This window comes from Gymnoscopelus braueri (genome assembly GCF_963280865.1).
Source record: "Gymnoscopelus braueri genome assembly, chromosome: 6".
In the NCBI taxonomy this organism is placed as follows: domain Eukaryota; kingdom Metazoa; phylum Chordata; class Actinopteri; order Myctophiformes; family Myctophidae; genus Gymnoscopelus; species Gymnoscopelus braueri.
The window spans coordinates 37,914,657-37,938,826 of NC_137607.1; the positions used below are offsets into that span (position 1 = coordinate 37,914,657).

The 24,170-nt window shown below is 40.5% G+C and overlaps 1 protein-coding gene across 1 annotated transcript; it reads right to left on the reverse strand.

Annotated features, from left to right (window-relative positions):
- Positions 1-389: 389 nt before the first annotated feature.
- On the reverse strand, positions 390-23,468 carry tnni3k (TNNI3 interacting kinase). The gene is made up of 25 exons (XM_080431837.1): positions 23,340-23,468; positions 22,884-22,992; positions 22,598-22,683; positions 21,915-22,012; positions 20,907-21,017; positions 20,382-20,480; positions 19,916-20,054; positions 17,696-17,840; positions 17,494-17,598; positions 17,261-17,355; positions 15,959-16,108; positions 14,288-14,371; positions 13,824-13,880; positions 13,552-13,644; positions 13,398-13,455; positions 12,774-12,968; positions 10,971-11,075; positions 10,741-10,793; positions 10,043-10,095; positions 8,628-8,760; positions 7,773-7,882; positions 4,606-4,665; positions 2,894-3,063; positions 1,227-1,306; positions 390-786 (listed from the first exon to the last, which is right to left on the reverse strand). The coding sequence occupies exons 1-25, from the start codon at positions 23,377-23,379 to the stop codon at positions 707-709; spliced, it is 2,508 nt and encodes an 835-aa protein (XP_080287963.1). The 5' UTR covers positions 23,380-23,468; the 3' UTR covers positions 390-706.
- Between the last annotated feature and the right edge of the window lie 702 nt (positions 23,469-24,170).

Here is a 24,170-nt window from a genome sequence, read left to right on the forward strand (position 1 = left end):
TAGGTAAAATAATCTAGTCTGTCAAAGAGATGTCAGAGAGGTCTCAGTGTTGAAACTGCGATTCGTCTTGAGTCGGCACTAATTTGTGTCAATATTTTCCGCTAACACTGGCACCAAATACTGTATATACATTTCTATATACATTTACTCATGTTCTATTACATTTTCCACTTTTATTTCCACTATTACATTTCACTTCATCTAACATTTCACTTTACCAGTTAAACAGTCAGGGTACGTGAGTGATTGTGTGGTTTAGCCAAATTTAAAAGATTAAAAGATGGACATTACTTGTTACCTTTTCTTTTTCTATAAAAGCTTGGGTACAAATATTACATACATAACTTTGAGGTTTTAAACACTTTAATTTCAATGTTTGGCCGACCATGTCACAAGTATTTACAATATACAAAATCACAGCAATAATATTTGTAATTATGTCACCAAGTATTGCTAGAGTAATTATGAATAGAACAAAATGTTAGCAACTCTGTACTGTACTCATCTGTACTTGAAATTCATATACAAATTATGTCTCATATTAACACAATCCACTTCAAACACAGATGACTGTTACCTGCATTCCTAAATGAAATATGCAGTATACCTTATTGCGCAACACGAATAAATATGTAATATAATAGTTTTAGCCAAAGAGGAAACTCAAAATAAGCGGTGTGTGGCTTTGTGAATAATAATAACAGTGTTAGTTGCTGTCCTCAAAGCTTCCGTTGCTGCTGAAGGAGGAACGGAAACGCATGGTGCTCATGGGATCTGACACATAGCCTGGGGAAGAGATATGCCAGTTTACAATATATATTTACTGACAATAAGTACAATCTATACAGTAGTTGAAGCAGAGATGAGTATACAATCTTGAACGTTTTGATGTCACTTAAGGGTCTATCTCTATAAATTCTGAAAGTCTCTGTTTGTATCCGTCTCTCAATGTGGAGATGACGGACGTCACAGTACTGACATCATAGACTAGACCGTTAAGTACTCTGACAGCGGGTACTGCACTAGTTCAATCAATTCCGAAAGGTAACGTTTGGAAATTAGGAAATTCTACAATATGCTGACAGTTTGATATAAGTTCAGAATCTTAAAGAGAATCCACTTTTGTGAAGTGAAAGGGAACCCAATGTTTAGAATGACACACTTAACAGCTTTGCTTTCCAAAAGCATTACATCATAATATATCAGCTGGACATAACAACACAAACCATTGCGGTCAATTGGTGGAAACTGCATATTCCGCCTCAGTTCATCCAGAGTCAGACCTTGGGTTGCGTTCTCCCTCTCCCTGAAAATGAACAACATTGTCTCCCATGAGAAATATTGTCATCATCCTTGACTCAGAACGCACAACAACAGTAGGCAACTGGCCCTGTTCTGGTTAAGGTGGGCTTACTATGATCACTACACATAATTAATTCAGATAGATGAGGTGAAGCTAAGTACGGGCAGGAGAAATCCCATATCTAATGTCCCCTTGTGTTTGATATAGGATGACCTATGCCCGATATACTATATCCAGGCACTTACTTTCTCCAGCAGAATACATAGGCTATTCAAAATTGATGACACCCTTGATCAAGTGCCAAGGAATTTCTGACGGCTACATGCCACAGTAGCATAACACAGAGCCCCACACACACACACACACACACACACACACACACACACACACACACGCACACACACACAAGCAGTGGTGTAAAGTAACTAAGTACATATATTCAAGTACTGTACTTAAGTACAGTTTTGAGGTATTTTTTTACTTTACTGGAGTATTTCCAATTTTCTGTACTTTTACTTCTACTCCACTACATCTCATAGGCAAATGTTGTACTTTTACTCCACTACAATTATTTGAAAACTTTAATTACTAGTTACTTTGAAGATTTTGATTATTATTACAAAACATATACATTACCCACTTCAGCCCTCATTTCGGCCATTTGAAAATAGCCGATCGCGACCCATTGTGAGCTTGTAGATCTGCTATTTTCAAAATATATATTTTTTTTGAAAACTTGTGAAATGGGACTTTCTGCATAATGAGTACTTTTACTTCTGGTACTTTAAGTACATTTTGATGCCAATACTTTTGTACTTTTACGCAAGTACATTTTGAATTCCGGACTTTAACTTGTAACGGTATTTCTACATTGCAGTATTGATACTTTTACTTCAGTGAAAAAATGTGAATACTTTTTCCACCACTGCACACTAGCTGACGCACACACATACACACATACACACAAACACAGCCTTGGGCAGGCCACCAGTGGAGGCTTTAGTCAGAGTGCCATGCATGTTTTATTGCATGTGCTTCCCTTTGTTTCTCAGCCCTGTATCCGAGCAACTCCACTCCTCACAGATGCAGTAAGATAGCTCAAGTGTTGTGCATGTTACTGGTCAAACAATAGTGATGGCATAAGGGGGGATGTGTGCGGCTATCGCTATCACAGAACCCTCTAGAACAGGCCCAGACATGATGACGTCCTTGGATTCCGTACTGGCAGAGGACCTGGAGTCACAAACAATAGTTAAAACGCTAGTTGTTAACTTTGTGTTTTCACAGCACTACAAGGCCAGGGGGAACTATGTGTAATAGCCTTGGTAAAACTGCTTTGTGGAAGAGCTGCTTACATTATTTGTGGCCTGAGCAACTGTCCCGTACCAGACCAGTCCCATGGATCCAAACGTCGCTGCAGCCCAGTGTCCCATCTAGTTGCCCTTGAGCAACTCACTGAACCTAATCCTGCTTAGTGCTTATTCATTCCAAATAATTGTGCCAACTACACCACAGGTTTTCAAAATGCGCCCACAAGGGGCTATATATAGCCTGGATGTATTTAGTGTGGTGTGGTGGTGGTGGTGGTACCTTTGACTCCAGATGGCGTAGGCACGAGTGTTCAGAGCGTACTCCAGCTCAAAGCGAGAGCGCAGCGCGGCCACATGACTCCGTCCGGGTCCCCCCGGCCCGACCAGGCTTTCAGAGGAGGCGGAGGGGGACAGGGACCCACTGCTGTTACTGGAGGCTGGAGACATCAACTGTGGGTGGAGAACAGTGGTGGAAAAAGTAACTAAGTACATTTACTCAGGTACTGGAGGAACTTTTACTTTACATTTCCAAATGGTGTACCACAAGTTACTAGTTACTTTGCAGATTTATATTATTAACTCATTCAGTGCCACTGGACTGGACGTCTAAGACGTCCGTTGATATAAGCGTTCCAGTTCGGAAAAACATGTTCAGAACCCAAGATATGATGATTTGAAGATTTGCTGCTCCATTCACTCTTTGTTTAACTTCTTACTGAAAAAGGCTGTATCTCGGCTCCTAAGCACTTTTTTTTTACAATGAATTTTGGCTGTGGCACTCAGAGCCAAAATTCCATAAATAAGCTGGGCACTGAATGAGTTAATACAAATCATACATTAACTCATAATTTATAATGTATATTATCGTTTTAACTACTCAGCAGAACATAGTGATTACAAATGTAATAAAATTACTAATTATAATTCAATAATATGATTGTGAAATCTGCATAATGAGAACTTTTATGTTTGGTTCTGTAAGTATTTTGATGCCAATAAGATTTTTAAGGTTACTCAATTAAAATCTTTAATGCAGGACTTTTACATGTAACAGAGTATTTCTACATTGCGTTATTGCTACTGAGTACTTTTTCCACCACTGGTAGAGAATACATCCCACACACAGACATACAGTAGATCTATGGTGCCTATGATGACATTCCACTCACTACTGCACAGTATGTCCATTCCCCAACACCTATCCATAACTTACAAATAACTGTAATTCCTGCCTTTAAGAACCGTACTGCTATGGAAACATATTATTGTTTATTCATTGCTTCGCCTATATTTCCATAAACACAGACCATTTCCCCGTTAGTGGCTTTATTTTTTACTTGTTTGCTTACAATTTGTCCAAAGTAATTAAAATGTTACCAAACACACCTGGGTCAATGTTGGCCAAACATAATTGCGCTGTTATTAAGTCATGGTTGTTTGAACTTTGTTTGAAAATCAATCTTTTCTCCAGGGGCTATTTTCAGCTAGACTTTTCAAATCAGTTATTGTTATTAGGCTATTGCATTGAAACGCAATGAAAACATTTGACAAAAAGACTGCACAATTACTTACAGTATATGCTATGTTTTGGAATACATGTCTCAAGCAAGCTGATTTTCATATTGAAATGAATGGAATCCAAATCCAATTCTAGCTTACTATAATACATGATTGAATAATACAATCAATGTTACAGGATTTGATAAGGAAGCAGATAGATTTTATATTAAGTTACAGTAAGTCAAAATGTAAGCTTATTCCCAGTAAAACTTTAAAAAGTAAAAAATTAAGTACAGTAAAAATACAGTAAACAAGTATATATTTTTTACAACTTACCAATGGTGTTGCTTTGACTGTGATGTCTTTTGCTGTATCTACAGTACTTAGTTTTTCTTGCCCTATAATCTGTATTTTAACTGCTGTACTGTCTTTGGCGACTGCATTTTCCTCGCTGGATAGAATAAAGGTCTTACCTTAAAACAATCCCCATACCTCAACATTACACAGACATTCCTCCAGGTTGTTAACCACCTCAGAGAACTCAGGCCTATCCTGAAATGGAGAAAGCAGAGGTCACAATTATCTTTGATAAGGTTCAAGTTAAAAACAAACTCTATAGCATTAATGTCAATGTCCCCCTAATGCTTAATTATACTCACTTGCCAAAAATAGCAGATCTACAAGCTCGCAAAGTGTCGCACCGTTGTACGATGAAGTATAAATTAGGCCTACAACGGACACAGATGGAGAAACACACACACACCTGTGTCCTCCCTCACACTGTGCACTCTTTCTAGTCCACCCACGCAGGAAGCAAAGGTGAGCTGTGCTTCAAAAGCAGAAGCAGACCTTTAGATCTCTTCTCTCCCCGTGTAAAAGAACAAACACTGTGCCACCTTGGAGCTGTTCAATTATACATCACATCTGCTGACAACAATGGCCAAGGTCTGTCTGTGTACTGCTTTTGATGAATAAAACCCATACAAGGTCCACAAGAAAGCAAAGATTTAAAGAAAAATATACAATTAATACTCCTCAAAGGGCTTTTATTTTGAATTGACGTAATGGAACCTTCTCTCATTACCATTCATGAACCATCTTTGCCAGTCTACTGTAAACAATTCACTTCTGTTCACTTCTGAAATAACATGCAAGTACAATTTTAGTGTCTTTAATTATATTGATATATGGGTAAATAATCTCAAATGTATTACAATTCCCCTGGATGTGAGATTGTGCTTGTATGAAAGGTTTGATCTTTAACCAGCAGCTTTTATGTTCTCAATCAAGGACCTAGTAATATTACATTTTAAATATTTCCAGTTTCATGAGCCTATGGGCCCTTCAAATCGGTCATGTACCCGTTTTATATTTTCCAACGCAACACACTCATTCATGCAAAACGTACTTTTCAGTTTTTGTCTGACAGCAGAAGCATATAATCCGCTGACATGGCAACGTTCACTCACAGTCTCATGGGTTTTTACATTTGAAACATGCTGTACGGAGCCTGCAATCACAGTGTGACACAACGTACCCTTATAGCAGATGATGATCCAGCTGTACTGTACCAAACAGGTAGGGCCGTGGGAGGGCCTCAGGGGAGATGTGTGCCTTATAAATTCCTGTGATGGCTGCTGTCGGGACAGAAACCTCTTATCTCCATATTTAAACTTTTTGTGTTTTTTGTGTAAATGAATGCCCTGCTTGATCATACTACAGCGTCACAGAAAAGTATCAAACGTAGCAGATCTACAAGCTCAAAACACGGCGCGAAGCGACGAGTTGTAGATCTGCTACTTTTGCTATTTTTAAACGTGAATACTGAAAAGTAACAGTTTTGGACATAATGAGGTTTCCACCCGACAGAGACAATATACTGTAACTGGTCTCTCATTGAACAAGACCAGGAGACCTGGTTCTGCCAGACCCTTAGTGGTTGAAATCTGAATGGCTGGGTAGGAAAAGAGGGACAGACCGACAGACCGACCGACAAAGCCTCCTGTAGGCCGACCCCCTGGGTCTGGCAAAAATACTGAATCTCTTGACACACATTTACACCCTGGGACAGTGGGGCACAAGCAGGGCCCAGACAAAGCCCAGAGGGGGGGTGCATCTATGACCTCCACAGAGGCAGTTGGCTGGCAACCAACCACCCCTGGCAAACAACAAGGCGAGGAGGGGGGTAGCAAAATGTGCCAGCAGCATGCCTGGTTGTCTAACGACGGTTCTAATGAGACAGAACAAACACGGCAAGCCTATTATGAACATAGCGGACCGATGCAGAGGGAGGTACACGCAGTTCATGTGTGCTGATAATAAATGTGCTGCCACGCTTTAATGTAGCATCATGGGGATACTGTAGGCCCGTCCCATTCATTAATGCAGTACTACCTGCTTATGCAAGCAGCTGAGTCAGCATTCACTCACTCACCTCTCAGAGTCTAAACATGTCATTATGCTGGTAGCTGACTCAGCGAGATGTGAAGTGAGCTTGTAGATCTGCTATTTATTTACAGTAATTATTTTATAATCGATTAAATTAATTAGTTAAATTAACTGTTGCATGCCTGCTTCAGATTAACTCCATAACCATAACCCATACCATACAGAGTCAAATCCTCAGTGTTCATTTATCTATTTGTGGATTAAAGTTAAAGCTGCAATCCGGAACACATTTTCAATGAGTAAAACATTATTTTAACCCATCTGTATAACTAGCACATCTGCAGTGGTTGGAAGTGGCCTCCCTACAATTCCATTGAGAGAATTAGGCCCTGGTGTCAGGTAGGACACCTACTGTACTGGCTGACAAGTAGTCCTGCCTGAAGCTCATAGTGGGGATAGAGTGGAGATTGCCTCTTGGTTGAGTGGTAGAAGTTTGGTCTCAGGGGACCTGGATAGGGTAGGTTTGAATCCTGGATAGGACATTAACGTTATGGATTGTAGCTTTAAGTTAAAGCTGCACTATGTGACTTTCCTGTTCTACCCTGGATTTGAACCCGGGCCTCCTGTGCGATGCTGAAATATTTGACCACTGAGCTAATAGAGCCAAAATAAAATGTTGACCTTCAGGTCAAAATTCATGTCAAACCAGAAACAGGGGCGTGTCAAAGGTCGTCTCCAACCACAACACGGAATCTAAATGTCTCAATAGAAGAGCAGGGAGACCAAATACAACCACCTCGATACTCTACCAATGCCATACAGATTGGAAAAATCACACCCAGTGTGAAGTGGGCGGTGTCTTGCTAGCTAATCACAATACTGAATGGAGTCAACCAATCATGTTATTTAACAGTGGTCATCACGGTGATGGAAGCTCACTTAAAAGAATAATGTGTTTTTTTAATACCCTTTCCACCCACAATGTGTGATTCACTTTAAAAAAAACATAAATGTGTTTTTTTTAAGTGCATAGTCCTATTTATAGGGCTATGCACATGTGTCATGTTTCCCTAGCCAATCACAGTCCTGAATAGACTGTGATTGGCCAATCACGGTGCAGGGTTAGGGGGGTACACTGGTGGCCAATCACAGCGCAGGATTTGGTGTGCAAATATCCAAACCTCACATATAGGGGCCTTTCACCGCCCAAAAATAAAAATGTGTTCACAAAAAAAGGTTACAGGTGAAATAGGACATGGCACGTACAGTACCTCTGGACTGGAGTTCCAGCCCCTCATTAGGAGACTAGAGATGGGCTTGGGGATGGAGTAGCCAACAGGAGGCCGGACGTGATGGTACGCCATGTCTGCTGCTGCTGCCGCTGGTAGGAGCAGAGAGGGCTAGATCACTGATTTTCAACCTACATTATTTAAATTCACTGACCCCTAGTTTGATATGCATTAAGGCCACGGGCCCCCATTTGATAGAATTTGATAGAACCCATTGTACACTGTAAAATCTGCACTTGACCTAGTTATGACGACCATGCAGACTGGCCATGGTCATTTGTTATCATGTTTTTTGTGACTTAGGCTTGTTTTAGTTTTTTTCTTGTCTGCTAAATGCCTAAATTGTAAACTGTAAAATCTTCAGTGTTCTTGTAACTCTGGGAGGGTACAAATGGAACCATTTACATTTGTACACTCTCTGAGTTTGTTACAGAGTACAGACCCGTAAAGGTCAATCCCCAGCTAAATCAATCAAGGACCCCTGAGGATCCCCGGACCCCACTTTGAGAACCACTAGGCTAGATTATCTTTGATTATCTCCACTGAAATGATTTTCCAAATGCTAAAGAAGTTACAGTGTACTCTATCGCACAACTATCTATCGTGTCACTAGATGCAGTGTGATGTTAGTTGAATTGTTTTTATTTTCCTGCGATACTGTCACACTACAGAGAATAAATTAGGCTTAACAATCAAAAGTAAATGTTGAATGATTTCTACAAGGGAAATAGGTAGACAGTATTTTTGTGTACTCAGAGTCTCTAGTTACAGGTGTTATTACTATGTACTGCTTCATTTAATTCAAGTCATTGATCAATAAATGACTAGAAATATTACCAGGTTTCAAGTGAGCAAATGGTATCTCTCCTGTCAGCAGCTCCCACAGGCAGAGGGCGTAGCTGAACATGTCTGCCTTCACCGTGTAGCGGGTGCACTGGGTGAACACCTCCGGAGCCATCCAACGCAGGTTCTACACACGCACGCACACACGCACGCACACGTAAACATGTACGCGCACGCACGCACACACACGTTTGTATTACAGGTGAGAATGGACGTTCATTTGATGAATGCCATTTCTACCTCCATTTCAACCCTAAAGTTGAAAATAGCTGATCTACAAGCTCACAATGTGTCGCGCATAGTGAGCTTGTATGTAGATCGACTATTTTCCGAAGTGTGCTACCAGCTATACAGCAGGGTTTGGGCACAACTCTAACCCAACCCCTAAACCTAACATTCTAAATGCCTAATCCTAACCTGAATATTTTATCATTATTTTATAATATTTTATCACATATAAAAATTGTGAGCGTAACTGTAAAGTAAACATCTTTTTTAAACCATAAAACAACCATTTCTCTTGAGAGGACCAGGACATTTTTCCTCATAATTACTACTTCTTCAATTCCACTATACTTGTGAGGGACATTTGTCCCTCACAAGTATAGTAATACAAGTACACACACACACACACACACACACACACACACATTAAATTTAATTAAAATCTGTATATTGCTTAAAACACACAAAATCACATTATATACCATAAAACCCTCAAAACAAATCAATACGAAACATTAAAAAATCGTTCATCAAACGTCCCGTGCACGCCAAACAAACATGCACGCGCTCACAGCCAATTACTGTTGTAAAACACTGTACTCCAGCGAGAATAACTGGTTGCTCAGAACAGGCTGTACCCAGAGGACGTAACACACTTAACACTAGACTGCTAGGCCAAGCACTCTGGGTGCTGATGACTCAGCACACACTGAGACACTATTTGCATGAGGGCAGTTTTCTCTGCGGACGGTAATTGATGGCAGGAGCTCCAGCCAGGGCTATAATAATGATATACGCAATGCTTTTATCCAGGGGCCTGAGTTATGCTCCGTCTCACGACGGTGTCGTGCGGCCAAAACAGCCGACCTACAAGCTCACAAGGCGCCGCGGACGCGCCGCCTTGTGAGCTTGTAGGTCGGCTGTTTTCGGCCGCGCGACACCCTCGCGCAACGGAGTATAAGTCGGACTTTTTAGTACAGGCGCAGACGTTTTTAGTACAGGTGGGAAAACAGGGCCTTTTCACCCTGGCGGTGTTTAGTGCCATGCACCACCCGCGGAGATATGTAGCACTGCAATGTGCTGTCAAAGTGAGTCTCTGACTTTACTTTGACATACCTGATGGTTTTACTCATAGTGTGTTTTAAAGGCGTTACATAAAGCGGCTTTAAAGAGCACAGACTAACCCCTGGCTGCTTGGTCATGTTGTCCTCCTGAACGGACTGCAGAAACCTGGATTCTGCACAGAAGCAAGAGAACATTTAATTAACACAAAATATGTTACACCTGTTTACTTTCAAAGTTAATATCTTATGGCATTTATTCTTGATTAGACAGACAGACAGTGCGTTGAAGATGCGAAAAGACGAGAGAGAAGAAAGAATGAGAAAGACGGGGGAGAGAGAGAGAGAGAGAGAGAGAGAGAGAGAGAGAGAGAGAGAGAGAGAGAGAGAGAGAGAGACACAGACAATATGGCATGCATGAGCAGGTCATGAGCTGGATTTGAATACAGGAGGTTAGAATTACTGTATTCATGAGGTGTACACAGTGACAATTCCAGCCGCCAATACAAACCATAACCATCACATTACTTCTTAGCAGTAGGCTATAGAGTACTGTATGTTACAACCCAATCCAGACTCACTTTAATAGTTACAATGACTACAGAACAACATGCTCTACACACAAAACTCCTATACAGCTGATAGCAAGGAGCACGTGGGTCAAAGCCACATCATCCAGGAAACTGGAACTGTGACCAACATTTCCTGTGTGTCAAGTATTAATGTACCAGGAAATGAAATTGGAATCAGGCAGAAAAGATACAATAGCAAACCCTTTTCTCCTAAGGCATGAAAAACGCTGTAATACACCTGTACCGTACCTCCAAAATCAGCCACCACTGCATGTCCGTCCTCATAGAGCAGAATATTATGACTGAAAGGGAATGCATGTACTCGTTACCAAAATAACACTTCACCTTTGGCATTTGTCACTCTGTCAGTATAACTGTCATGAAAGGCACTGTTCCTGACAATTATAGGTTTCTTTAAAAAAGGCACAGAAAAACAGTATTTATAATGACCCCTATCCCTATTATGGCTTGTGCCTTACCTGTTGAGGTCTCTGTGGATGATAGGTTGCGTGAGGTTATGCAGGTACTCCATGCCCTTGGCCACGTCGATGGCAATGATGAGCTTGGACTGCAGGTCGATCAGCCTGTCCATTGACACATCATTAAAGGAGTGGGGCCACTTAGTGGCCGGATCAATGGTCCCTGCCAATCACCACCCCGCAGCCACTTAACACAGATCAATAGGACAGTCTATAAGACAGCAGCACCTGGATGTGCAGTTAGTGGAACACTTCATATGGATCAATGGTGAGCCCGACAAAAAAAAAGGGGAACCGATTGGTGTGCAAGACACTGTAGATGAAGAGGCTGATAGAGAGACATCAGACATGTGTCACTGGGTTGTGTAAACATGTACTTATTTGGCGCTGAGTAACTTTGCAGTTGATTGTTCACTCCCATGTCAATAAGTACATTCAGAGGAACTTTGTCGATTTAACCACATGAACCCTAATCTCTCAAGACAGATTCAGAGCTTTTTCCCCCTTTTTTTTGCAGATGGGTTCCCAGATTGCATGAACCCTAGCATCCCTTTTCTGTCCATGTCATACAAAGGCGAACATTTGGCAACAATAGCAGATCAATTTGACACGTTGTGAGCTTGTAGATTTGGTGATTTGGCGAAGAGATTTGGTGTAGAGGGGAAAAAGCAGAGGGCCAAGTATAGACCCCTGGGGGACCCCAGGGTGTATGGTACAGGATATATGGCTGGGGTGGTTAAATATTCATATAAAAGAGATATGTTGATTATTTTTTAAAGATAAGAATTTAATGGAAGTGATTTTGATGGATCTTGCCTGCAGTTTGCAGATTATGACCAAAACTGACAGTTGTGTGTCTTAAGATGTATACGATGATTAGGCCTGTCCCTGACTAAGGATTTGTTGACTGGCAGTCGACTAATTAAAAAAAAAAAAAAAAAACGTATTTTTTTTTGGGCCAAAATACATTTTATTTCAAAGGGCCAAGTCTGCACAGTTTGTTTTGTCTCCAGCAGAGTTTCTAGTGTCTCTATCTCTCTCTGGAAGAGGTTGCACATGAACTCTGCAGCCGCACTGAGGCGCTCCAACACAAACAATACCAATACAAAGACGAGGAATAAGAAGAATAAAGTGGAAGTTACGTGTGGTTGCAGGTGTAGACTTGGCCAAAAAACAATTTAAAACATTTTTGGCCCTTTTTTTTTTCGACTAGAGTCGACTAAGAGACACTTAGTCGACTCGGACCCCCCGCGACTAACCAGTCGACTAGTCGACTTAGTCGAGGTCAGGCCTAACGATGATTTGAGACCTAGATGAACACATTTGCCAAAACATCAGTGCTTAAGTGCACGATTCCTTTTCCTCCTTCTAGTAGTTAAAATTTGTAAGAGTCACAATTAACCGATTAAGAACGGGAACGCATCTGTGTCGTTTTAGATTTATTTGTCAATTTAAAAATAGCAGATATACAAGCTCATAGCACGGCACTAAGTGTCACGCTATGATCTGCTGTAGATCTGCTATTTTTGAAAAATCGTGAACATTTTTGCAAATCTTTGAATATATATATTTTTAAAGCAAACATTTGTAACTCAAATCTTTGCTTTTGGGGGTCTCTGGAAGAAAATTTTATAAATATTTTTTAATATTTTAATGTTTTATATTTCTTTCAAAAAACTGTTAGGATGAAAACATCTTTAGAATCGGCCTCAGGTCTAAATGGGTTATGGTAACACAGTAATACATAAGATATGTCCTATGTCATTACATATCCAAACAGCCCATGTACAAACATTCACACACCTTTTCTGCTCATGTAGCAGGGAGAACAGAGATCCTCCAGAGATATACTGGGTGACAATGGCAAACTGGCTGGGGTCATCCAGGCACGCACCCACAAACTGGATAACACAGGGGTGGTTGAGGCGACATAGGATGGACACTTCTCTGCAGAACATGTCCACGTCTGACTTGGAGCAATAAGTGTTGGCTCGATAGCTAGACAGGGCAGATGACATTAATGAGTGACTTCCATTTCTTGAGGGATGTGGTATAAATATCGTCGCTGTCGGGCAGAAACATTGTTCAAAACCGTTACTTTTCAGGACATGATAAAAAAGTTACTATTTAGTCACAAGCTCTTGTTAATACTTTTTATTGGTTGACCCATTAAGACCGATAACGCATCTGTGTAACCACTTAAACCATTATTTTATACTTTGGCTATTCAAAAATAGCAGTATACAAATAGCAATATACAAGCAAATAGTGCGGCACCAAGTGCCGCGCTTTGAGCTTGTAGATCTGCTATTTTGTCTACTTTTACGCGACACTGTAAAAAAAAAAAGAAGAAGATTTGGAGGTACAATGTTTCTGTCCAACAGCAATGACATAACGTATCTTTAGATGTGTTAAAGTTCTGATTACCGTTTTATGGCGACAACTTTGTTCCGGCACTTGCCTCTGTAGACCTTTCCAAAAGAGCCTGAAGAGAAGTTGAAGCAGAAGTGACGTTAAGTATAAAGATTATCTGGTGAGCAGGCATGTCGGGTGATAAGATGATGAGGCTGGATTGATTTACCTGAGCCAATGATCTCATTGAACTCCAGCTCAGACAGTTGTAGTTGGAAATGGGATGGAAGGCTTGCTCTGAGTAGCAGAACGTCAGCTTTCTCTACAAATTGGATCATATTTCAGAAGTTATTTAATATCGGGGGACAGCAGTGAATGACATTGTCAGCAACAGTAGCTACAGTATGTTCCATAGCAACAGAAAGTGTACAATACGTCATACCAGCTGACAGGGATTTTAAGTGCAAGGAATACGCTTTAGGCTTCACCACTCTTCACTACCTTTAGTCATGCTTTTGATCTTGCCCAGGGGAGATGGCACAGACACATAGGATCCATCTGAAAGACAGCCAACAGAACGTACATGTAGGGGTGCAACAGTTAATCGAACTAATCTATTATAAAAATCCCTGAATTACGTATTTTTTTCTTTCCAATGTTTTAAAGAAATAGGGAAAATATCCGATCTACAAGCTCACAACGGGTCGCATCGTGATGCAACAGTGCTGTACGACAAAGTATGGAATAGGGCTTAAGTGGTTAATAAGACAAATCGATTAAGTTGATTCTGAAAATGATATTTGATCATTTAAAAACGTGCTTCTTGATTATTCAATTAATCAAAAAACTAACCAATACAATAATCGCTAAGAAAATTATTTATAGTTGCAGCCCTACATACATGCTGTAGAGTACGTAATGTTTAAGTGGCATCTGATCCATAAGACAGCTACAGGGTGACTTACCCCCTCCAGGCTGGGAGTACTCATTGCAGGGGGAGTCATCAGGTCGTTTGTAGTGTTTCAGTAAAGTGACAATGGCATCATGGCCTGAGATATAACACACAAGGTCGGAGGCATCACAAGATATGCAGGTCTGCCTGTTTGTAAGTACTGTAGGCCAGAGATTCTCAAACATTCTCATGTCAAGGACTCCCAAATTGATGTGTTCGGCCACAGACCCCCATCTGAAAAGATTTTGTGTCAGGGTCAGAGACGCCCATCAGAGAAGATTTGTGTCATTGTTTTCCATCGGACTAGATTTTTCCATGTTTTCAAAAATAGATATATACTTTCAAATAGCAAAAGTGTGAATAGAGTTAAAGTGGTTAAACTGGTTTTGAACTTGAAGCTATATTAACTAATGTGCTGGGGACCCCCTGGAACCTCCTCAAGGACCTCTGGGAGGCATCAGAACCCAATTTTTAGAACCACTGCTATAGCCCATGGTGCTCAGACTTGTTGGTGCATAGTCCTTGAGCTGGCGGGCTGAAAGCATGTTTTGATTGATTGAATATTTTATTAGGCAAAAAATGTAAAACAGCACAGTTACATTTAAAATACTTTGTCTAACAGGTCCGTTCATAAAAGTCCTTGCGGACTTGTTTCCAATGAGGGCCTTGGTATTCAATTCATAGGCATGTTGTTGTTAAGTGAGCACACAAAGCGATTGTGAAACTATTATAATGAGGACGTTTGTAATGCACTGTATCATGATCAAATAATTACACAGGGCCATGAACATGAATATCGTCGTTGTCGAGTGGAAAACTTGTATGTCCAAAACAGTTACTTTGCAGGGAGAAAAAAAGGGTTTGAATTGATACAAAAGAATGAGACTGGTTGCTTTTAAAAGCTTATCTCAAGCCATTTCAAGTCTCTGCATAAAGTTTCCTAGAGGATGTAAGATAATTAAATGACATCAAAGTTTTGTCATTTTGCATCTCAACTACGCACACCTCTAGGTTGCACTTGTTTGGAACTGCATTAGTTACAACAGTGGTTCTCAAAGTAGTGTCCAGGGATCCTCAAGGTTCCTTACATGTCTGTAACTCTGAGGGTTATGGGGGTCCTTGAAATAAACATTTTTGAGAACCACTGGGTTCAAATAATGTCTGTCTGCCATACAGCAGTGGTGCTCAAAGTGGGGTTCAGGGACCTTCAGGGTTCCTTGAGGTGGTTCTAACAGGACCCTTACAGGTCTGCAAGATTTTGACAAGATAATGAAAATAATGAGTACTTTTACTTTTGGTGCTTTAAGTATATTTTGATGCCAATACTTTTGTACTGTTACTCAAGTTAAAAGTTTGAATACAGAGCTTTTAACTGTAACAAAGTATTTCTACATTGTGGCATTGCTACTTTTTACTTTAACCCATAAAAACCTGGGAAAGCATCTGTGTCATTTTAGATTTTAGCATTGGCTATACAAAAATAGCAGATATATACAAGCTCACAGCGCGTCACTTTGTGCCGCATTGCAAGCTTGTACGTCTGATTCTTTGATCATTTTTTTGGGGGGGGAAGTGTCAGAACTACTGATTTAGAAGGCATTTGTAGAATCAGCCTCAGGCTTGATGGGTTAAAAAAAATAGTAAAGAATCTGAGTACTTCTTCCAACACAGCTGCCATACAGACCTTTCTCGTAGGCCCACATCAGACAGGTCTGCTCATCCTTCTCCCCGCTGGACCTGCTGGGGTCACAGGCCACCAGGTTCATGTCTGCCCCGCTGTCCAGCAGGAACTGCACCAGACGGATGTGACCGTGGAAGCAGGCACTGTGAAGACCTAGACACAGTGGAAACAGGCACTGTGAAGACCTAGACACAGTGGAAACAGGCACTGTGAAGACCTAGACACAGTGGAAACAGGCACTGTGAAGACCTAGACACAGTGGAAACAGGCACTGTGAAGACCTAGACACAATGGAAACAGGTACTGTGAAGACCTAGACACAATGGAAACAGGTACTGTGAAGACCTAGACCAGGGGTACTCAACTACAAATCTTGAGGGTCCACAAATCATTTTTTGAATAAGGCAAAGGTCCGTTTATTTAAGTCGGTCAATCAAGCTTAGCTTATCAAATCGGATCCCCTCCCAACCAACCAACTTAATAAAGCTGGGGTGCAGAGCAGTGCCGCAAATCTGGGTTGAGGCTAAAGGGGGTCCCCCGCACGCGAAGTGCGCGCGCCAACATTTTGAGGTTTTCTTTTTTGAATTTTCCTCTAATCTAGCTAATTTGACACTGTGTTATGTTAATTCTTCATTATTAATAACTTACGATGCATACGTGGGTTCAGGTTCTATTAAATAAGTACTTTTAATTATTTTAATTATTCTTATTTTTATTATTCTAAATTACTGGGGGGGGGGGGGTCCAATCTCCCCCGTACCCCCTGGGATTTCCACGTCTGGTGCAGAGTATGAAAACATACATGAAAACAGAACAACAATTCAAATACTTTTTCACACCCCCTCCAAGAATTAAAAAAAAAAATCTTTAAAAAATATATTTAAAAAATGCCCAGGGTCCACAGGGAGGTGTCCGCGCGGTCCGGTCCTGGACCGCGGTCTACCTGTTGAGTACCCCTGACCTAGACACAGTGGAAACAGGCACTGTGAAGACCTAGACACAGGTATCACAACTGATCATATAGTGACCGTGCAAGTTAACCACTTAACCCATTTAGACCTGTTACACCAATACGTTGTATATATTTCAAGCCAGGACAGCATCTGTATCACATTAGTTGTTGCTATATATATATATATATATATATATATATAGCAACATTATTATTATAATTATTATTATTATTATTATTATTATTATTTTCAAACAGTTTCAAAAGTAGCAGATTTACAAGCTCACAACGTGTCACAATGCAATGCGGACCTCACAATGAGAACCAATGATTTACAAGATGTAAATACATACCTGTATGTCCATCCCTGCCTTGGTGGTTAATGCTCATGGCGTTTTGTTTCAACAAGAACTTAACCATCTCCAGGTTTTTACCATAAGTGCAGGCGCTGTGAGACACAAATACGGTATACACATTACCTTAGATGACGGTTTTAATTTACTAGTTTCATTGTTTGAGTCAAATGTCTAAAAAAAAAATGCACATTTGTGCTACATAATAAATGCAAAGATTTAAATAGAAATACCTGTGAAATGCTGTTTCGCTGAATATGTTTTCCTTTGATAGGCTGTCTGTGCCAGATAGCTGAATAATCTCCTTCACCGCCTCAAATTTTCCATTATAACAGGCCCTACAGAAACACAGCTCTATCAATTTGATATCATCTCCCAAAGTCTATACTCATTTGCATAGCACTCAGTCATTTCAAGACCATATGGAGCACTTACAAATGTAGCGGAGTGTCTCCATAGATGTTGACAGAGTGAGGGTGGGCATGCCAGTTGCCCTGCAGGAGAAAGCGGACCACCTCATGATGACCAAACCGGGCACTGAAGTGGAGAGGACCATGGTCCTCATTGTCCTGGGCATTGACTAGAGAGACGAGTACAAACATCACTTACTGCACCAATACTTTCTGTTCATTTGAACCAGTGGTTCTCAAAGTGGGGTCCGGGGAACCCCCAGGGATCCAAAATGAGTTAATATAGCATCAAAAGCAATTTACCCCTGAATAATAAGCCTTATATGCCTTAATACATTATAATTTCCCTCTATAACTAAAATGTAAAACTAAAAACAACTTAAATATCGGATTTGTTTGATGTGGTCCAGCCCTATGGAATACATGTGCTAATAGAAACGTATTTATAATACTGTTTTGATCATGCTTATATTATTAGGAAATATGAAGTTGTTTTTTAGTTAGCACATGCATTCCATACATTCATAGGGCTGGACCACACATGGACAAATGACATCATCAACTTGTGACGGGCGTTGTCCCCCTTGAGTAAAAGTTAAAATACATAAAATATGGATTATCTTTTCATTTTAGTTATAGAGGGAAATTATAATGTATTAAGGCAAATAAGGGGTATTAGCCAGGGATCCTTTTAACACCCATTTTATACTTGGACTATTTTAGAATTATTTTAGAATAATTTTGAAAAAAGTTGACGCAACTCTTCTCTTATGGAAGTCCCTGGCACAAAATCCTTTCAAATGGGGGTCCGTAGCCTAATATGTACTGTATCAATTTTGGGGTCTGTGACATGAAAATGTTTGAGAACCACTCATTTAGACTACCATTCGCTACATCATCTCCATAATCAACGTAGGAGTTATTTGTTGTTTTTGAAACTTAAAGGGTAATAATTATACTAAAATTGGAGGAGAAGGCATTAGATCTATAACAGTAGGCTATACATAAAGCATATAGTGGCACATCACTCTGAAAAGCAGGGATTCTCAAACTTTTAAATGTAATGGACACCCAATGTGATGTATATAGTACCTTTATTAGAAGGATAAACCCCTTGAGATTAATCATCTCATTTTCAAGGTCCTGATGCATTAGAACATGGAATTATTGATATGAATTTTTTATATCTGGCTATCAAGGATGAGTGCCGAGCGTAGGACCCAATAGCAGAAGAGTTAGGCCAAACAGATCAACTCTGGGTTTTATTGAGGTTGTCCAAAAACGTGGCAGACAAACATTTAACAAAAGCCTCACCAAAACTTGACATGCAAAGAAATAAACTTAAGGTTCTCCAGAAACACACACGAGTACTCAACATGACACAGAATGATGAACTGACAAAGATACACAGGGGAGTTTAGATTGACACGGGGACTAACAGGACAGGTGAAAATCAACACAGGGATAGGCAAACAGGACACACAGGTGACATAGGGTTAACACATTATCACGGTGGCGAGACAAAACTGGTAATAGCAAACACGGGTAGACAGGAAGCACAAGAACACTACTACAAAATAACCTGGGGAATTACAGACTAACACAGAACTACAAGACCTAAATACTAAATGTAGAAACAGAGCTACAGAAACAAGTAACATGACTAAAATACCTAAACCAACATGAAACAAGAACAGAAGGGAAACGTTCAAAAACTAACACAAAGGAGCGGAGGAGCGGGCAGTGACACTGGACCACCAACTAAGAACAATTTTAATGTAAGACATGAATCTGTCTCATCTGTCTTTTGTTCCTTTACTGTCTATGTAGTGTAGCATAGAGATAACAATGAAACTCTGATCAAAATAGACACAGTTACGTTCTATAGTAGTATTTACTTGTAGATGTAATAATGGTGGAGTTATTAGCAATCTTTTATGTAGGGACCCTCTAGAAGCTCTTCCAGGACCCTGGACCCCACATTCAGAACCACTGCTTTAAAAGACAGGCAAAAACTTCCTGTGAGCTAATTGTATGTGTCGCTTTGTCACAAATGACTCAAATGAGTTCATGACAGACTCTTCGCCCCATAGCCTACTCCTAGCTGGTCTATGAGTCTCATTGCTTTGACTGCTATTTTCATACATATATATTTATAAAAATCAAACAAACATCCAATGCATTCTTGAACTTGAACTTGGGAATAAAACAATGTTTGTTTTTGTTTGTGAATTCAAACCCTCACCATCGGTCTTGCTCCCGTCTGCCATCAGCATTTTGACAATTCCCAGGAAGCCCTTGGCAGCAGCCAGGTGTATCGGCCTGTCACCCACCTCACCAGTCACGTTCACATCAGCCCCAAATTTCAACAGCAGCCTTGTCACCTGAGAGAGAGAGAGAGACAGAAAGAAAGAAAGAGAGAAAGAGAGGGGGGTGACTGAAGTTGAATGAATGACGATGGGGACATACGTTATAAGTAGATAGATTAAAAGGAAAGGTCATTGATTTGTTACCATCTGAACGTATTCTATTACAGTGCTATGATGAATTAGTAACATGAGAAGTATGTTATCTGACTGAGAACATGTAAATATCAGGTGTAGGTGAGTGCCTGCTCAGAGTCATAGTAACACTAGGTGGATGTCAGGTGTAGGTGAGTGCCTGCTCAGAGTCATAGTAACACTAGGTGGATGTCAGCTGTAGGTGAGTACCTGCTCATGGCCATAGTAAGCAGCAATATGCAGCGGGGTGAAGAACACAGCATCCTGGACATTAACATAAGCTCCATGTTGTAGGATTATATCCACTGCCTGGACAAAATGACAAATTATGTCAAAACAAAGCTATTTCTGCTGTTTATTCTTTTATCTGCAAACAAAATGTATTGCTGTAATCGTACAAACATCCTCAGAGAAGACATCATTGATCTCAACAGGAGCAGGCCTTCTGCTCCTGTTGAGATGTTTATTATGCTTTATTTCAGATAGGTCAGTGTAGAGAGACCGTAAACTAAGGGCAGAGAGAAGAGAGACATGCGAGACAAGACGGGGGTTAGACGGGGGTTAGACTCGAACCCGAACATAAAAAGACCCTCTGTAGAGTTAATCTTTGTGATTTGGAAATCTGTCCATTATATATCGACCCCTATAACAAAATCCCGTTCACATGTTGAGTGTATATGGTGAATAAAACGGATTGTGAAACAGATTCTTGTTTTGACCAGGATCAGTTCTCACCTCGTGGTGCCCAGCCACTGTAGCTATGTGCAGGGCAGTGAGGGCACCATAGCCCACCTGTTGGATGTCTGAACCTCCATGAAGCAGTGCTGTCAGGTGCTCACCATTGTCCTGAGGGACATGGGATTAAAACACAGCTTTACACACAACCTTGCCTTTAACCACTTAAGCCCTACAGAATATATTTCATCATGTGACAAATAGCAAAAATAGCAGGTCTACAAGCAGATCTGCTATTTTATATTTTGAAAATGTTTCATTTAAAAAGGGGGGAGAGGAAATTGAAAACTTTCCACCTATATGCCTAAAAGAGGGATGCCAGAGTTAATGTGATTAACTATATTCCTATATGAACCCACAGCAGCAGGCCTACACAGCAAGTCTTGGGTAATTTAACTCCGAGTGTGGAAATGGACCCATAAAGGTGTGAAGTCAAGTAAGGTTATATTTTTACACACTGTTAACCCATTAAAACTGGGAAAGTATCTGTGTAATTCTAGATTTTAGCGTTGGCTATAAAAACAGCAGATATACAAGCTCACAGCCCATCACTTGTGAATTTGCTATTTTTGAACATTTTTGAAAAGTCTTGAAAGTGTTAGAACTACTGATTTAGAAGGCATTTGTAGTATCGGCCTCAGGTCTTAATGGGTTAAATTAACATCCAGGATTTCACTGTGAATGTCTTGTTCACCTTCGTCATTCCAGTCACTCTCATACCCACATTAGCAGGATCAATTACGGTAATATTCCCATATGCAGCATTGTGACATTCCCTAAAATACAATGACTCGCAAATGTTCCCATACCTAAAATGCACTGTGTATAAAGTGTGTTCGCAACTCTAATAGTTTTGTGCAGCTTGCACTCCACCATGTGGCAAAAGTTAGGAAGGTCTTCAGATGACAAATCACACCATCCCCGAGCACCCGATAGATGCAGATTGATGAAAGATGTTAATTTGAAGGCACTCAAAAAGTTCATATAGGTTTAAAGTGTTCTCTTCACCAAAAAGGCTGCCAGGTGAAGAGCAGTGAAGCCATTCCTGGTCAGTCTGGAGGGACGCAAGCCTTTCAGCATCAGACTCCGAATGTGAGACTTGTTAGCTGCACAAGAACATATAATGTTGGTTGTACCACAGGGCAGCATCAGATGTAACATGATGAGATGTTTAGTGAAAAATAAAGAGGTTTTACGTCAATACAGAATAGCAACAACAGACTATTGTGTTACAGAGACCTAAATCCATGGAGTAAAAAGCAAGCTGGCCAGAATTGATACTATTGTCTGACAATTTAATGTCTACTTTGTGCACATTTTAATTACCTTCTAATTCACAGTTTGAGCTGCCACCATCCAGCAGAGGGCACAGTTACAAGAGCTAATAGCAATCTGTACAAGAAATAGGCCTAGTCTGTGCAACCCTAAATAGAGTATGTTTATCACTTCACTGAAGAATAAGAGAAGCAAATGCAAAATGCAAATACACTGCAATATGACAATTCTCTCAATGCAGCTTTTCCCAGCGCACTGCTGGATTTGTTGTATGGAGTGTACTTTTGTATTTCAATAATTGAGGGTCGAAGAAGCCAAAGGCAACATTTTCACTGCGGTGGACAATATAGTCAATCTAATCCTTTCTCCCACTGTGATGTTTTGGAAAGGGGTTATTAATAGGAGGCCGTACATACCTCCACACACACAGCAGAGATGCAACAAGGACAGCCCACTCTCTGTCCGGTAGCTCAAGTTCACCTTCTGGAAAGCTTCATCAGAGCTGAGCCAGAGAAAGAATAGAATCAACATCTTCTGTTTGCATTAACATCCGTCTGCTGTATTCAAAGCTCTCCCTGCTCAGAAATAAAATATGTGAGTGGATTATGTAATGAGGAACGCTCATTCCCCCTTTCCTCATTTTGGATAAAATGACTTAATGATCCCACAGGCTATGGTTGAAAATGATGCTTGTATTCTCACCTGAAAGCATGTTTGAGCTCTGCCAGCTTGTTTTCCTCGATGCGTAGGTCATCTTCTAGCTTCTCGATAATCAAAGAGTATGATTCACTCACTTTCTTCTTCCATTCGTCTTCACAGCCACATCATAAGGGTTAGCCATAATTACATTGTCAATACTATTCATATAGGGTGTCAGAATACATGCAGCCATGGTACATTTAGCATGGTAATTAACAGTAGAAACACAGTACAATATACCGGTAGTGAATACAGTAAAGATACAGTGCTGTATTTAACCTGTACACCTGAATCAGACATAATTAGTGACTGTAATATTTATGCCAGGCTTGTTAAAACAATCGGCACAAGAAAGTGAACCTAATTCTACCCTCTTCGGCACAAACTTGGCCAACAGCCCCTGAGATTTAGCCAAAGATAAATCTAGACCGCTTAACCACATTGATGCTGAACCATTACCTGTGCATGTCTGAGTTGGTCTCGATTTGTAATTCCCCATTGAGAGTCCTTCTCTTTCTGTATGTGTTGTGTAGTTTTGTTAACCAGAGTAAAGCGGTAATACAATCTCTCTCCCTCTGCCACAATACTGTTGGGCCAGATAAAGTGGGGGGATCAGTGCTGAGGCTAAAAATAAACATCTTTGAGTGGAATGCCTGACAACTATGACAACTGATCTCCCTTTGTATGCAAGCAAGTTTGTGTGTGTGCGTGTGCGTGTGCGTGTGTGCGTGTGTGTGTGTGTGTGTGTGTATGTGTGGCCACTGACTCCTGCAAAACGGCAGGTTATCATTGCCTTACGTTTGTCCTCAGCCCTGTCATAGCAAATCAGTCATTTCACACTCCTGATGAAACAAAGTCTGCATATATATGATAATACTGCGGTACAGTGAAATGACCTGAAAAGCCCCATTTGTATCACTTCATTTCACATTACTACACAGTAAAATACTCACTGTTAATTTATCAATTTTTACACTCTCAAATACAGTGTAAAGCGTTAGCCTAGTGCTCTAGATTAGAATCTGGAGCATCTAGAGTCCAGATGACGGAGATGTCTGAATGCATTCACATACCAACTTGCTGCAGTCCAGAGGGAGGGCCAGCGATCCACAAAATATAATCTGGTTATTGTTGGTCTGCTGATAGGCCACTGCTTGCATTATGGATCTGATGCTGCACTTTCGAGTGTTCTTCCTGCAGTCCAGACTGCAACAAGCGGGACATCGCTTAAATGGACAAACTGTTGCGTATGAAGTGGGAAAAGTATATCCTATAATTAAAAGGATACCC

Excerpts from the sequence above, each read along its gene's own strand:
- tnni3k (XM_080431837.1), bottom strand. The coding sequence starts at position 23,379 with ATGGGGAATTACAAATCGAGACCAACTCAGACATGCACAG. Across the intron at positions 22,684-22,883 it reads GAGCTCAAACATGCTTTCAG|CTCTGATGAAGCTTTCCAGA; the intron begins GTGAGAATACAA and ends TCTCTGGCTCAG. Across the intron at positions 20,055-20,381 it reads CTTACTATGGCCATGAGCAG|GTGACAAGGCTGCTGTTGAA; the intron begins GTACTCACCTAC and ends TCTCTCTCTCAG.